Genomic DNA, 16809 nt, shown 5'->3' with positions numbered 1-16809 from the left:
AGGAAATCTGCTGAGAATATGCCATGTGAATATGCCATTACGTGATGTCCAACTTTTTTATCTTGTTAAGGGCTCATTCAGACGGCCGTATGCTGTCCGCAAAAATACTGATATCTATCCGTTTTTTTGCGGATCCGCAAAAAAAATGAAACATGTCCTATACTTGTCCGTGAAAATCAGGACATGGCCCCATTGAAGTCTATGGGTCCGCAAAAATACTGAATGCTATCCGTTTTTTTGCGGATCCGTTTTTTTGCGGATCCGCAAAAAAACGGATAGCATTCAGTATTTTTGCGGACAGCATACGGCCGTCTGAATGAGCCCTTAATATCACAGGACATGCAGAGAAAAGACACAAGCTAAAAAAAAAAAAGTCTAAACCAAGCCGGCCACGTCCTGCTTCCACAGTCAGGAGGGGATTAGAGAAGAAGGAACCATTGTATCTGCCAAAGAACTTCTGGTTTCACAAGGTTGAGGATACCTACAAGTCTGTGCCATTGTTTTTTACCTCATTTGTTGGTGAATAAGGTCAGATGTTAAAGGGGTTTTGTCACTTCAGTAAGTGGCATTTATCATGTAGAGAAAGTGAATACAAGGCACTTACTACTGTATTGTTATTATCTCCTTTGCTGGCTGGATTCATTTCTCCATCACATCATACACTGCTCATTTCCAGGAACATGAAAGCGCACATAGGCTGGTGCTTTTTCCTATATTGTGCAAGCACGACCATCACTGATGGATTGCAGGGTGGTCCTAAGCATGGAAACGAGCAGTGTATGATGTGATAGAGAAATGAATCCAGCCAGCAAAGGAGACAATATGGATAATCACAGTACATTAGTAAGTGCCTTGTATTAACTTTCTCTACATGATAAATGCTATTTGCTGAAGTGGCACAAACCCTTTAAGGCTTGGGTTACAATTAGACATTAACACTTTTCATTGATTATTACCTGTTGTGCTGCAGCTGTGGTCCAAAGCAGTACATTGTCTTATATGCAGCTATGTGCTTGCAGGCTTCACTCAATAGTTAAAATCAATCAAAAGTGCTGCAAAAAGTCTAGGTGTACTAGATGTAGCCCCAACCTAAAGTGTGAATAGATTATTGAAAACTTCTGACTTTTCACAGAAATCCATCAGTCTTTTTTTTCAGATGTGGTATTGGCTACGAAGGCGCTCTTCACCGCATAGTGCAGCTACGGATCTTCTAGGATTTTCCCGGCTTTATCTAGGAGAGCTGAAGATTTCAGACAAACCTTCATTATGACATTCAGCTCTCCTGAGAAAAGAAGTCAGGTTGACATTACATTCCTTTAGCAGCTTTACTTCAGTGAATGGTGGGGGGGTCTCAAAAAACCTAAATGCCCACTAATGAAATCATCTCTGTCAGCATCTCCCTATACTGATAAAATCTTTAGAATCAATTTTAAAACATATCCAGAAACCACAACTGCGAGAAGGAAAGGCAGCTGATTTTACACAGTGGATGGACTGTATGTGGCAGCTGTTCCTGGAAAGCCTAGAGGAGCCCAGGTACCTGTTCTGTGCGTCTAGCTGCATGGATCCGCCATATACAGCCAGGGGAAACAATCACTGACTCAATCATGGAGGGCCCCCTCCCATCCACCCAACGTTCTCACAATGCCGATCTAGTTCATATAATTGTGTCTAAAATCTACATGATCTGGTATCAGTGAGAACATAACTCATCCAGGGCCGTCTTTAATATTGATTGGACCCTGGGCAAGAATTTACTTGGGCCCCCTGGATCCCGCCTTCAAACACCCTAGCATGCAATCACGCTCTCCACCACAACACACAGAGAATGGGTGCGCATATGAGACGCCAAAACGGCGGCTCGGATGCGGACCCAAACAACGGCCGTGTGCATGAGGCCTAAGCACATGCAGTCTCAGGAGTGGTCCACACCACACCCCTGCCTTGCAGCCTCACAGGAGTACAGGACCAGTATCTGCACACGTATGTATGGCATAATTGGGATACACATCACACATGACATGACACAGGTCTTTACCAGGCTGCAGGCCAGCAGACACATTACTATTGCCACATGTGTCACATGCCACTACTGACTGTACAGCCGTTCACAGTTCCACTTCCTTCAGGAAAGCGAGCCTGCCGTGCACTCCAGCGACTTACAGATAGAGGCAGTGGCGTTGCTATGGCTGGTGTCAGGGGGGCCCTCATGGTGTGGACTGGACTGGTCATTTTTACTAAGGAATATAGTTTAACCATTTATGTGCAAAAGAGAAAATAAGACGTCAGCTCCAATCAGATATCTGCACATAGACCAAGACTCTTGGTCTATGTGCAGGTATCTGATTGGAGCTGACTTCTTATTTTCTCTTTTGCACATAAATGGTTAAACTATATTCCTTAGTAAAAATGACCAGTCCACACCACACCATGAGGACCCCCCTGCCCTGAGCAAAGATTAGTAAATGTGGCCGGTGGTGGCCCCAGGCCACAGTTCAGCAGCAGACAGAGAGAACCCAACCCCTTATGTCTCCTGGGGCTGGGGCCGTCTCTATAATAATCCCCCACTAATTTATGAATGGGGTAAGGGTTAATTAATAATTTGGTGACCTGACCGACTGACCGGTCTAAATTTCTAATATAAATAAAGTCAATATGCGAATGCGTGCAGCAGCTCTAGAGCCTTTTGCCTCTACCTACCTCCTCCTCCTGGTGCGGCAGCGGCAGGTCTGCCTGTGTAAGGTGAGTGAGTCACTGGTGGTCACGTGAGTCCGTGACTCACCACCCAATCCCTTTAGCTCCGGAGGCGGAGACTTAGTCCCTGCTGCTGGCTACTCCGCCGTGGCGCCACTCACCACACACCCCCTTTGACGGCGCCGACGACGTGCTTGCTTGTGTAAGTTGTTCTGCATAGTGAATCGGGAAACTGAGCTCCCTTGGGCCCCCAGGAGCAACTGGGCCCGGGGCAGCTGCCTCTTTTGCCCTGCGGCAAAGACGACCCTGAACTCATCTGACCATCAGGAATGTCTGTGCCTATACCCCAATTTATAGTTTGCATTTTATCTTCTTCTGCTATTTAATGGATATGTCGCAGGGAAATGATGAAAATGGAGATTTGATCAAATCCCTAAGGGAAATGATGAAAGGTAGATAGAGGCCTATTAGATGGAAATAACATTGTGGGGATCGTATTAGATATAAAAAATTATTTATACCAAATTGGTACCTCAGTTGGAGTTATAAAAGATTGGCTACCTAGAGACGCTCTTCAAATAGCTACTACAACATTTACCAAAACAGTTCCCCGAACTAACCTAAGTCTGCGTGACATTGCAGGAAAATTATCCTTATTTGGAGGTCAAGGATTTAAGAAGTGTTCTTGTGAACAATCCAAAATACAATGTAAAACAAAAAGATGTGCCTGTAAAAAAAGTAACGTACTTTCTAACTCGAGATGCCACAAATCAACAACGTGTTTTAATAAAAATGAATGAACATTATTATTTATTAATTACATTCACTAAAAATGTTTAAAATTTCACTTAAAATATCCTTTTTCTTTTTAAAAATATCAGCTTAAGTACCTATTTCTTACAATATTATTTCATATTATTATTATTATATTATCAAAAATATTAAACTTTTCACTAAAACAGTTAAAGGGGTTGTCCGGGACCAAATGTTTTAAAAAAAAAAAAAACACGTTTACTCACAATGCACATCTAAGTAAAGGCCTCCATACATTTTCAGCTATTTTTGCCACTTCTATATGGCTCCAACGGTCCCCCACTCATTGTTTATATATCTGTTTATCTTTCCCTGACTTCCGGCTGCACTGCCCTGTGGGTCCTGGGGCAGCGCAGCATCAGGTGGGTACAGCTGTCTCTCTGCTCCGCTGTAACTCCGCCCCCTCATCAATATTCACCTCAATTCATTCAGAAGCTCACCGGACTGGAGGGGCGGGGCTTGGCGGATTAAGGGGCGGGGCTTAGCGGGATGTCGGCCAGCCGCTGTAACTCCGCCCCCTCAATTTATTCAGAAGCTCACCTGACTGGAGGGGCGGGGCTTAGCGGGTTAAGGGGCGTGGCTTAACGGGATGTCGTCCATCCGTTGTAACTCCGCCACCTCATCAATATTCACCTCGATTCATTTGCTGCCAGTGACGTCACCGGGCTCCCTGAGCAGCGAAAGAGGAAGCTTTGCTTGCCTGCAAGGGACCCGGTACATCACTGAGGAGAAGAAAACAGTAACTTCCGGCCATGAATTTCAAAGATGAAAACGGGGCTGCAGAAATCTGTGACAAAGGTACTACCTGCTTGTATGTAATGTGTATGCCACACTTGTACTATTAGAGCAATGTCCCCAATCCCGGACAACCCCTTTAAGGGATTTGATCAAATCACTTACTTTCTTCAATAACTTGTGTTTCAATGACTATTGTTGTATTACCTTCTCTACATTTATTAATGCATGGTTTACTAAATAAATACTTTTATTATCTAAACAATATTATTTCATATTATTATTATTATATTATCAAAAATATTAAACTTTTCACTAAAACAGTTAAGGGATTTGATCATCAAATCACTTATTTTCTTTAGGGAACATCATCTTCCGTGAATTGATCATCTCCCTTAGGGATTTGATCAAATCTCCATTTTCATCATTTCCCTGCGACATATATACCAGACAGCCTGATATATAACATGGAAAGACAGGATATAGGATTCCAGCAGTTTTATCAATTCTGTATTTCTGGAACACTCTACATGTGATTCAACAAAGGCACACAGAAGAAATGTTTTCAGTAGAGGACATTTTGTCCCAACTCTTAAGGTGAATTTACATGTGCCGAGCTAAAAGGTCTCTTTACAGGGGACGATATTACAGCAGATAGTCGCAGGGCCGTCTTTAATATTGATTGGACCCTGGGCAAAAATTTACTTGGGCCCCCTGGATCCTGCCTTCCCACACCTTAGCAGGCAATCACGACCTCCACCACAACACACAAAAAATCCACACATCTGGTAGAGTACAGTGAACGACTGTAAATACTTCCAGTTCTGAAGACTCCAGCGGCTCAGGATCAGTGCTCTGGGCAGCTGGGCTCAGGCTGAAAGTGGGCACCGCTCTGCAGGAAGGAGACCAGGGCTCGGCTCACCCTAGTGTTACAGTGCACCCCAGCACCCCACAGTATGCAGTATAGCACCCTATAGTATACAGCACCACACAGTATAGCACCCCACACTATACAGTACCCCACAGTATATAGTAGAGCAATATAGCAGCCCACAGAATACAGCACCCCATAGTATACAACACCTCACAGTATACAGTAGAGCAGTATAGCACCTCACCGTATACAGCACCCCAAACTATACACGATACAGCACCCCACACTGTACAGCCCCCCACACTATACAGTACAGCAGTATAGCACTCCACAATATACAGCACCGACAGAATACAGTATACAGCCCCCCATACTATACAGGCCCCCCACACAGTATACAGCCCCCCCCACACAGTATACAGCCCGCCCACAGTATACAGCCCCCCCCACACACAGTATACAGCCCCCCCCACACAGTATACAGCCCCCCCCACAGTATACAGCCCCCCCCACAGTATACAGCCCCCCCACACAGTATACAGCCCCCACACACAGTATACAGCCCCCCCACACACAGTATACAGCCCCCCCACACACAGTATACAGCCCCCCACACACAGTATACAGCCCCCCCACACACAGTATACAGCCCCCCCACACACAGTATACAGCCCCCCCACACACAGTATACAGCCCCCCCACACACAGTATACAGCCCCCCCACACACAGTATACAGCAGTTTACAGTATATTAGCATAACAGCCCCTGTCACCTTTTTCTGATGTAATCTTCACAAAAAAAGCTCCACAGTTAAGGCAAACTTCTCCAAACTTCTCCTGCAACACTCCTGATAGGACCTGTGATGAACTCATAGCCATGTGACCAGTAATATTGCTAGGTTACTGGTCACATGGTGATGATGTCATCTAAGGTCCTAGATCACACTCACAGCTCTCACAGACACAGTTCGCTGGCTGGAGTGCCGGCAGGCATGGCAGCACCCCCTGTGTAGCTGACAGCCTGACACCCGGGGCAGTGGCTAGCAGGGCTCAAGAGGCAGCTGCCTTGGGCCCCCTAGGAGCAACTGGGCCCAGGGCAGCTGCCCCTTTTGCCCCTTGGTAAAGACGGCCCTGGATAGTCGTGAGGGAAGCATTCCTTCCCGACAATCTGCTGCTCGCTAGTGAAGGAGACCGCTGCATTTACATGTACCGATCTCCTCCAGAGTATGGGGAGGATCGTTTCGCTAGTTCATCGGGTAATCGGTGGTACATTTACACTGCCCAAACATCGCTAACGAGAGTTACATATAAAGAGCCCTAAAGCCAATTGTAGTGTAGGAAGCATTGCTTCCCGACAGTCGGCTGCTCGTTCAGTGGAGGTGAAGTGCTATAAATATATACATACAAACAAATAAAAATACTTAAATATTATTTTATTATAAATATATTCACAAATACCTTTCATAGAAACATAGAATGTGTCGGCAGATAAGAACCATTTGGCCCATCTAGTCTGCCCAATATACTGAATACTATGGATAGCCCCCGGCCCTATCTTATATGAAGGATGGCCTTATGCCTATCCCATGCATGCTTCAACTCCTTCACTGTATTTGCAGCTACCACTTCTGCAGGAAGGCTATTCCATGCATCCACTACTCTCTCAGTAAAGTAATACTTCCTGATATTACTTTTAAACCTTTGCCCCTCTAATTTAAAACTATGTCCTCTTGTAGCAGTTTTTCTTCTTTTAAATATTCTCTCCTCTTTTACCTTGTTGATTCCCTTTATGTATTTAAAAGTTTCTATCATATCCCCTCTGTCTCGTCTTTCTTCCAAGCTATACATGTTAAGGTCCTTTTATTCTTTCCTGGTAAGTTTTATCCTGCAATCCATGTACTAGTTTAGTAGCTCTTCTCTGAATTCTCTCCAAAGTATCAATATCCTTCTGGAGATATGGTCTCCAGTACTGCGCACAATACTCCAAATGAGGTCTCACTAGTGCTCTGTAGAGCGGCATGAGCACCTCCCTCTTTCTACTGGTAATGCCTCTCCCTATACACCCAAGCATTCTGCTAGCATTTCCTGCTGCTCTATGACATTGTCTGCCTACCTTTAAGTCTTCTGAAATGATGACCCCTAAATCCCTTTCCTCAGATACTGAGGTTAGGACTGTATCACTGATTTTATATTCTGCTCTTGGGTTTTTACGCCCCAGGTGCATTATCTTGCACTTATCAACATTAAATTTTAGTTAATGTTTTCATAAAATTGTCATTACTTAGAATGACTTGTTTTGTCTAGGGAGCAATCATTAGGACGGCAGCCATTTTATTTCTCATATCAGTACACACAAAACCTGTCCTAGTCACACAGGAGGACAAGTTACTTCACCACAATGAGCCATAGTGCTGCCTCATCCTCCTCTCTGCTTGTCAGGAATCATGATCCTGAATACAGGTGAATCTCTGTGGGAATAGAGATTATGAGGAGACATGAGAGAAGGGTGAGGTGTGGCTGATGAGCAGCAGCTCTTGAATGCAGTCTCTATTACCACAGCCCCACATTACCACAGTCTGTCCTGTCTGTCCTCTCTGTACTTCATGTATCCTCATGAACTAAATTTCCCAGAGATTCGGCTAAAGTTCTTCTCATCTGTATTCAGGATCATAATCCCTGACAAATAGAAGGAGGATGAGGATGAGGCAGCTCTTTACCTCAGTGTTGTAAAGTAACTTGTCCTCATGAGTGATCAGGACAGGTTTTCTGTGAACTAATGGGACAGAGGCCATTTTGTTTCCCCTGATGATTGCTCCCCAGACAAAACAAGCCATTATAAATAATGAACGGTGTTTGAGAATATACATATACAAAAAAGAAAAGAAATGAATCGCACATCCAGCTGCTATGCTTTGATCTAATCCCTGCTACTTTAGCAGAAAACAGCAGTAAATAGCGCATGTGTGCCACCTCCTATGCTACATGCTAAATGAGGCATTAGTGTACATTTTGATCAAAAGGCATAAGCCCACTCACCACGCCAAGGTTGCATCTATGAGTGGGTCCTACTCTAAAATTGGCACGGCACTGCACAGCGACCACCGACGCTGTGGAGCCAATCCGGCAGGCGGCGGGACCCATCAGTCAAACAGCACCCCTGCTGCCCGACTCGCAGTTGGAGTTCCTGTGGGCTTCAGGTAAGGTGAGGTTTGACACGGTGTGGTGCTGCACAGGGGCCACTGTGCTGTTTTTCTGGGGGGTTGGTTGGGCCCAGTGCTAGGTTTGGCATAGTCGGGCAGCAGGGTTGCTGTTTGACTGATGGGTCCTGCCGGATTGGCGCCACAGCGTTGGTGGTCGCCGTGCCAATTTTAGAGTAGGACCCACTCATAGAGGCAACCTTGGCGTGGTGAGTGGGCTTATGCCTTTTGATCAAAATGTACACTAATGCCTCATTTAGCATGTAGCATAGGAGGCGGTACACATGCGCTATTTACTGCTGTTTTCTGGCAAATTAGCAGGAATGAGAACATAGCATAGCAGCTGGATGTGTGATTCATTTCTTTTCTTTTTTGTATAGGTATTTGAGAAAATATTTATAATAAAGTAATATTTAAGTATTTTCATTTTCCTAATTCCTGGAGAACCCTTAAGTATGAACTTGCGGCACTTCACTATGTCGAGCAGGTTTTTTTTGTTTGTTTTTTTAAGTAATAAAACAAAATAAAAACTATACAAGTTTCGTTTCACCAAAATCATATCGAGCCAGCAACATGGTTAATGAGTGGGTACGTTTTGTGATTCTTTTCGTGGTATCGAATATAGCAATACTTTTTCCTGGTAGCTTAACAGAATCAAAATTTTGGTATCGTGACAACTCTAGTAGCAGATAAAGAATATCTTACTGCACAATTATAATCTTTGACATTTTCCAATATACCGGTATTTCATGCATTAATCCCTCCCAGTTTTCTAGCTCTCTGCTAGCTGTCATTTAGTGAGAAGCACCATTGTTGATATCCAAACAAAAGTCTGCCCTCGTCATGTGATGATCACGTTACGAGACACAGCCCTGTACTGGATCTGCCATGTACCTGTGTGATCATCACATTCCCATCTTCTGGATGTAGACAATGACAACTCCCGTTCAATGACTATAGAATGGTAGGAATTTATGGACAAATTGAAAAATAACCCAAACTGGTGTAAAGTAGAACTGGCTTAGTTGCCCATAGCAACCAATCAGATTCCACCTTTCATTTCTGACAGCTCCTTTGGAAAATGAAAGGTGGAATCTCATTGGTTGCTATGGGCAACTAAGTCAGTTCTACTTTACACCAGTTTGATAAATGACCCCAAAAGTATATTGCAGAATTATAGAACTTCACAATAAAAAAAATGACTTTGAGGAAACTGGAATACCCATCTAATGAGTGAAAGTTGGATGTAAATACAGACCTCCATTAGCAAATTGTCTCTTCTTAAAAGAAACGGTGTTAACCATATCCCATTCTGCTTCGCAACTGCTTTGATGTTCAGGACCACAAATATTTTGTTCTTTTGGAGAGTGATTCCACTGTACAACTGAACTTGAGTCCTTGGATAAAAGACAAGGTAAATAGACAACAATTAGCTGAAATACAATAAATCACCACCAATGCTGGTTACGTAAGAATACAGGTCAGTGGGGGTGCAACACCTGGCACCCCCACCAATCAGCTTTTTGCGGCATCCTCTGGCAACAGGAAGACAATAGCACAACGAAAGATTAGGTACAAGATAAGTAAATCATTTACACAGCTATCCAACACTTTGCATAAATTTAACCCCCCTAAAGGTCCCCATACACATTACTACTCGGGATGAGCGAATCGGCTTCGGATGAAACATCAGAAGTCGATTCGCATAAAACTTCGTTCTAATACTGTACAAGGAGCAGGAGCTCCGTACAGTATTAGAATGTATTGGCTCAGATGAGCCGAAGTTATTTCTTCGCGAAGTCTCACGAGACTTCGCGCAATAACTTCATAAAATAATTTGTACTGTAAAAAAAAACATTTCCTGAACTCTGGTTCGGTTCCAAGGTACCACTTGGAACCAAACCAAGTTCGGGAAATGTTTTTTTTACAGTATATATCAATTTCTGAAGTTATAATGCGAAGTCTAGCGAGACTTCGCGAAGTAATAACTTCGGCTCATCTGAGCTCTCGCTCCGTACGGTATTGGAACGAAGTTTTATGCAAATCAACTTCGGATGTTTCATCCGAAGTCGATTCGCTCATACCTAATTACTACATTTGTTGGCCGAAGGTCGGCTTAAATGACAACTTATCACATAGGGCAAACTGAAATCTTTCACCCGATCCTTTTGTTCTCCCAGGAGATAAGCCACCACTAGAAAGGTCTGGCAGCAGCTTCCTCCACTCTCCCCACTGAATACACATGCATGCTCGACCAAATCGAACATCTATGTGAATGGTGGAGTCAGAAAGACTGTTCAGCCGACAACTACTGAATGCATGTGGCCAGCTTATGAAGTAATTACATTTCCATCCACACATAGTGGGAAGAGAACTTGCGTGGAAATCAGAACATGCGGAGGATTTTCGTGTCGGCACTATTCTCATTCTTAAGTAAATGCCGCAAACTTTTAGGCAGAATGCATAGACAAACTGCTCAGTGCCATATTTTAACATTTACCTTAAAGGGGTTATCTTAAAGGATAGGTAATCAATATCGATTCAGAGGGAGTCTGATAACCCACATCCCCGCTGATCAGCTGTTCCCTGCAGACGCCGGATGCACTTGTTCCTTCTAGACCCATTCATTCCAATTAATGAGTCTTGAAGGGAAAATGGACAAAAATGATGCATGGTGCAAGCTTTCTGACACGGTCTGTGCACGTGGACAGGAATTACTGTCATATGAATCAAGCTTTGGTGTACGGGTCGTTAAGTGTGTGTGGGGATAGCGAACATGTGTATGCTTTTTACAGTTCACACATTTTTATTTTATAAAAAAAATTACTCTAAATTGTTTTTATTTATTTGCATCATTATTAATTTTGAAACTTTTTTTTTATTTTCAAGATATTTGAAAAATGTCCTAGCATTTGTTAAAAGGTACAGTATGCCCAAACAGTCACTAGTTTTAGACAGCCCAAGGGACATTTACTATGCCAGGTCTGTTAGAATTAAACCATTGGCCATGGTAATCATCATGTGGCTTATGGTAACATAAAGGGGTCCCGTCCCTTTGTCATCATCACCATATACATGGATTATGGTGTTTTACAGGTTAAATGGACCAGTATCACCAACATTTATTAAATAAAACCAGGTACTAAAAATGTTCATTTTTTTTGCCTCTGCTCACATTCTGGCTGTGTATTCCAATTGTTATGCTCAGTTATAGGAGCAAAACAACTAAAATAACAGAAGCAGTGTTAGCATCTTGTCTGTGATGGAGGCCCCAAACTGACCCTCTGATGCATATGTGAACCTAATCTGTTTTTAATATGATTGCATGTTCTGTGTCCTTTGGAGCGGTCACTGCACAGGGAGGGGGAGTAGATAAGCCATGATGTCCATTACTATGAATGGTGTGCTCCTGTGTTATTTATACAAAAGGTGCTATCTGTCATTGTAAATCCTGCATGTGCTGGTACTAGGATTCTAATGCTGAAAAGTGATCTCCACTGAAAAGGAAGTGTCACTGCAAAGCTCAGTATGCACAATAAAAACTGAAAAATTTCAGGGTAAGTCCAAAAAATGAAAAGTACCATCACCAAAAATATATAAAAATGTTTAATGTAAAAACTAGAAGTAAAAAAAAAGTTCATTTTCTGCAAAGATATGTAATACTGTAAGTTACTGGTATGTCATTAAATGTAAAAATGTAAATGCTAAAGCTTAGATCTTGCAATGTTATAACACATTAACCCTTAGAGGACCTTGCGATTTTCCATTTTTACGTTTTCGGATTTCACCCCCCACCCTTCCCAGAGTCCTAACACTTTTTAATTTTCCGTTCACATATGACTTATGAGGGCTTATTTTTTGCAGAATAAGTTGTACTTTTTAACCACTTCAGCTCCCCTAGCTTAAACCCCCTTAATGACCAGACCACTTTTTACACTTCTGACCTACACTACTTTCACCGTTTATTGCTCGGTAATGCAACTTACCACCCAAATGAATTTTACCTCCTTTCCTTCTCACTAATAGAGCTTTCATTTGGTGGTATTTCATTGCTGCTGACATTTTTACTTTTTTTGTTATTAATCGAAATTTACCGATTTTTTTGCAAACAAAATGACATTTTTCACTTTCAGTTGTAAAAATTTTCAAATAAAACTACATTTCTATTTAGATTTTTTCTCTAAATTTATTGTTCTACATGTCTTTGATAAAAAAAAAATGTTTGGGTAAAAAAAAAATGGTTTGGGTAAAAGTTATAGCGTTTACAAACTATGGTACAAAAATGTGAATTTCCGCTTTTTGAAGCAGCTCTGACTTTCTGAGCACCTGTCATGTTTCCTGAGGTTCTACAATGCCCAGACACTAGAAAAACCCCACAAATGACCCCATTTCTGAAAGTAGACACCCTAAGGTATTAGCTGATGGGCCTAGTGAGTTTATACATATACCCATGCTGGGTGAGAGAAATATCTCGGCAAAAGACAACTTTTCCAATTTTGTTATACAAAGTTGGCATTTGACCAAGATATTTATCTCACCCAGCATGGGTATATGTAAAATGGCACCCCAAAACACATTGCCCAACTTCTCCTGAGTACGGCGATACCACATGTGTGACACTTTTTTGCAGCCAAGGTGGGCAAAGGGGCCCACATTCCAAAGAGCACCTTTAGGATTTCACAGGGCATTTTTTACACATTTTGATTTCAAACTACTTCTCACGCATTAGGGCCCCTAAAATGCCAGGGCAGTATAACTACCCCACAAGTGACCCCATTTTGGAAAGAAGACAACCCAAGAAAAAAAGCAAGCCTGTCTTACAAATGGGAGGCTAGCGAAGTATCGGAAGCCGCTGCGATTGATAAAAAATATCAAAACTGATTTTTTTTATCGCCGCAGCGCTTGTAAAGTGATAAAAAATATAAAAAAATTTGTCACTGCGGCGGGGCGGGCGTGGGTGAACACACGTGTGGGCGACCGATCAGGCCTGATCGGGCAAACACTGCGTTTTGGGTGGAGGGCGAGCTAAGGTGACACTAATACAATTATAGATCTGACTGTGATCAGTTTTGATCACTTACAGTTACTATAAAAGTACAAATGCTGATTAACGATAAGCTAATCAGCAAATCAGTGACTGTGGTGCAGTGGGCTGGGCGCTAACCAACGCTAACTACCTAACAAAGGGGCCTAAACTATCCTAAAACCTAACAGTCAATACCAGTGGGAAAAAAAAGTGACATTTTACACTGATCACTTTTTTCCCTTTCACAAGGTGATTGACAGGGGCGATCAAGGGGTTAATTGGGGTGATGGGGGGTGATCTGGGGCTAAGTGTAGTGTTGGTGTGTACTCACAGTGATGTGTGCTCCTCTGCTGGGACCAACCGACGACAAGGACCAGCAGAGGAGCACAGAAGCCATTTAACACATTATATTTATAAATATAATGTGTTAACTGGCTTGTGATTCGTTTTTTTGAAAATCATCAGCCTGCCAGCGACGATCATTGGCTGGCAGGCTGATGACGAACTTGTTCTTTAACTTTTGCCGGCCCGCGATGCGCATGCGCGGGCCGGCTGTGAGCGTAATCTCGCGTCTAGCGAGATGACGCATCGGCGCGTCAAGGAGGAATAAATCGACCGCCTCCGGAACGCAATCCTGCGTTAGGCGGTCCGGAGGCGGTTAATGGCACCAGTTATGGTTGCATACAATGTAGTGGGAAGCAGGAATAAGATTCCAAATAGGGTGGAATTGGGAAAAAAAAACACAATTCTAACAGCCGTTCACTATGCAGTAAAATTGCCTGTTACTTTCATTCTCCAGGTCAGTACGGTTACAATGATACCACACTTGTATAGTTTTTATTGCGTTTAATAAAGAAGAAAAAATTACAAGCCATGTGAAAAAGATATTTATTTTTTTCATCACCATATTCTGACCCCTTTAACTTTTTTATAGTTATGTGTACGGGGCTGTGTGAGGGCTCATTTTTTTGCAGAACAATCTGTACATTTCAGTGATACAATTTTTAAGCCTGTGTGCCTTTTTGATCACTTTTTATAAAAAATTCTTAGGGTGTTGTAGTGACAAAAAATGGCAAATTGGCTGTTTTTATTTTTCCCCATTATACCTTTTGCCGTATGGCATTAATATTGTTATATTTTAATTGTATAGCCATTTTCGGACACAGTGATGCCCATGGTGTTCTTTTTTTTAAATATATTTTTTACGTCATTAAATTTCCCATTATGTTCATTGACAGCTATAGAGCCATCATTGAACATTTCATTTTCAATATAAAAATACAGTGCTTCCACCTAGTGGCCTGTAATGGTATATTCCTCTAATAGCCCCCGAAGTCTGCTTGAGGCTTCCAGCTATTAGTGTACTGTAGCAGATTCCCTGATCTCAGCCAGGGAACGCTGTTACAGGAGCGGGAGCGCGCAGCTCCCACTTCCGGACTGCTCAGATGCCGTGGTCATATTTGACCACGGCATATGAGGGGGAAATCTATGTGATCCGCCTTATGGCAGATCGCATACAAGTGCCGCGGGTCTCTGCTGTTTTAACCCCTTCAGACCCTGCCATTTTTCACCTTAAGGACCAGGCCATTTTTTGCAAATCTGACGTGTCACTTTATGTGGTGATAACTTTAAAACGCTTTTACTTATCCAAGCTTGTCCAGATTGTTTTCTCGTCACATATTGTACTTCACGACAGTGGTAAATTTGAGTCAAAATATTTCATTTTTATTTATATAAAAAAAATACAAAATTTACCCCAAAATTTTGAAAAATTTGCAATTTTGCAAAACTTCAATTTCTCTGCTTTTAAAACAGTTAGTGATACCTCCTAAAATAGTTATTACTTTACATTCCCCATATGTCTACTTCATGTTTGTATCATTTTGTAAACAACATTTTCTTTTTTTGGGGCGTTAGAAGGCTTAGGCCCCTTTCACACGGGTGAGTTTTCTACGCGGGTGCAATGCGTGAGGTGAATGCATTGCACCCACACGGAATCCGGACCCATTCACTTCAATGGGGCTGCGCAGATGGGAAGTGATTTTCACGCATAACTTTTGCGTTGCGTGAAAATCGCAGCATGTTCTATATTCTGCGTTTTTCACCCAACGCAGGCCCCATAGAAATGAATGGGGCTGCGTGAAAATCGCAAGAATCCGCAAGCAAGTGCGGATGCGGTGCGATTTTCACGCATGGTTGCTAGGAGATGATAGGGATGAGCAACCCCGGACCCCATTAAAGTGTATTCTCTGTATTATTTTCCCTTATAACATGGTTATAATGTGGTACCGAGGTGAGCGCGATTACTTCATCAAAGGTCCTTTTGCAGGTCCTGAAAGAAGAAGAAAGAAGACGATGCCGGCTGCGCGATCAAGTGGATAAGGTGAGTTATTTTTATTTATTTTTAACTCCTCAATCGACATTTTAGTAAGCATTCTGTATTAAGAATGCTATTATTTTCCCTTATAACCATGTTATAAGGGAAAATAATAAAATCTACAGAACACCTAACCCAAACCCGAACTTCAGTGAAGAAGTCCGGGTTCGGGTCTGGGTACCACATTCAGTTTTTTATCACGCGCGTGCAAAATGCATTGCACCCGCACGATAAAAACTGAAAAACGCAATGAAATCGCAGTCAAAACTGACTGAAATTGTGTGCATTCTCACAATGCACCCGGGACGCATCCGGAGCAAATCCGGGACGCCAGTCTGAAAGAGGCCTTAGAAGTTTAGAAGCAAATCTTAAAATTTTTAAGAAAATTTCCAAAACCCAATTTTTAAGGACCACTTCAGGTCTGAAGTCACTTTGTGGGGTTTACATAATAGAAACCACCCATAAATGGCCCCATTTTAAAAACTACACCCCTCAAGGTATTCAAAACTGATTTTGCAAACTTTAGTTCCACAAGAATTAAAGGAAAATGGAGTTGAAATTTCAGAATTTCACTTTTTTGGCAGATTTTGCAATTTAATCCATTTTTTTCCACTAACAAAGCAAAGGTTAACAGCCAAACAAAACTCAATATTTATTACCCTGATTCTGTAGTCTACAGAAACACCCCATATGTGGTCGTAAACTGCTGTACGGGCACACGGCAGGGCGCAGAAGGAAAGGAACGCCATATGGTCTTTGGAGGGCAGTTTTCACTGAGATAATTTTAAGTTGCCATGTCACATTTGAAGACCCCCTGATGCACCCCTAGAGTAGAAACTCCAAAAAAGTGACTAAATTTTGGAAACGGGATAAGGTGGCAGTTTTGTTGGTACTATTTTAGGGTACATATGATTTTTGGTTGCTCTATATTACACTTTTTACGAGGCAATATGACAAACAATAGCTGTTTTTGCACTGTTTTTATTTTTTACAATGTTCATCTGACAGGTTAGATCATGTGCTATTTTTATAGAGTAGGATGTTACAGATGCGACAATACCAAATATGACTACTTTTTTGGGTTGTTTGTTTC

General features: G+C 42.3%; 1 protein-coding gene across 1 annotated transcript in view; it reads right to left on the bottom strand.

Moving 5' to 3' along the window:
• TBC1D15 (TBC1 domain family member 15) overlaps positions 1-16809 on the bottom strand; it is a 113258-nt gene that overhangs the window by 81379 nt on the left and 15070 nt on the right. The window contains exon 4 of the mRNA XM_040409989.1: positions 9572-9710. Coding sequence (XP_040265923.1) covers positions 9572-9710 — 139 coding nt within the window. The remainder of the gene's footprint in view (positions 1-9571; positions 9711-16809) is intronic.

Source organism: Bufo bufo, chromosome 1 (genome assembly GCF_905171765.1).
Source record: "Bufo bufo chromosome 1, aBufBuf1.1, whole genome shotgun sequence".
Lineage (NCBI taxonomy): Eukaryota > Metazoa > Chordata > Amphibia > Anura > Bufonidae > Bufo > Bufo bufo.
Note: the sequence above shows the minus strand (reverse complement) of the source record. Positions and strands in the feature narration are given on the sequence as shown.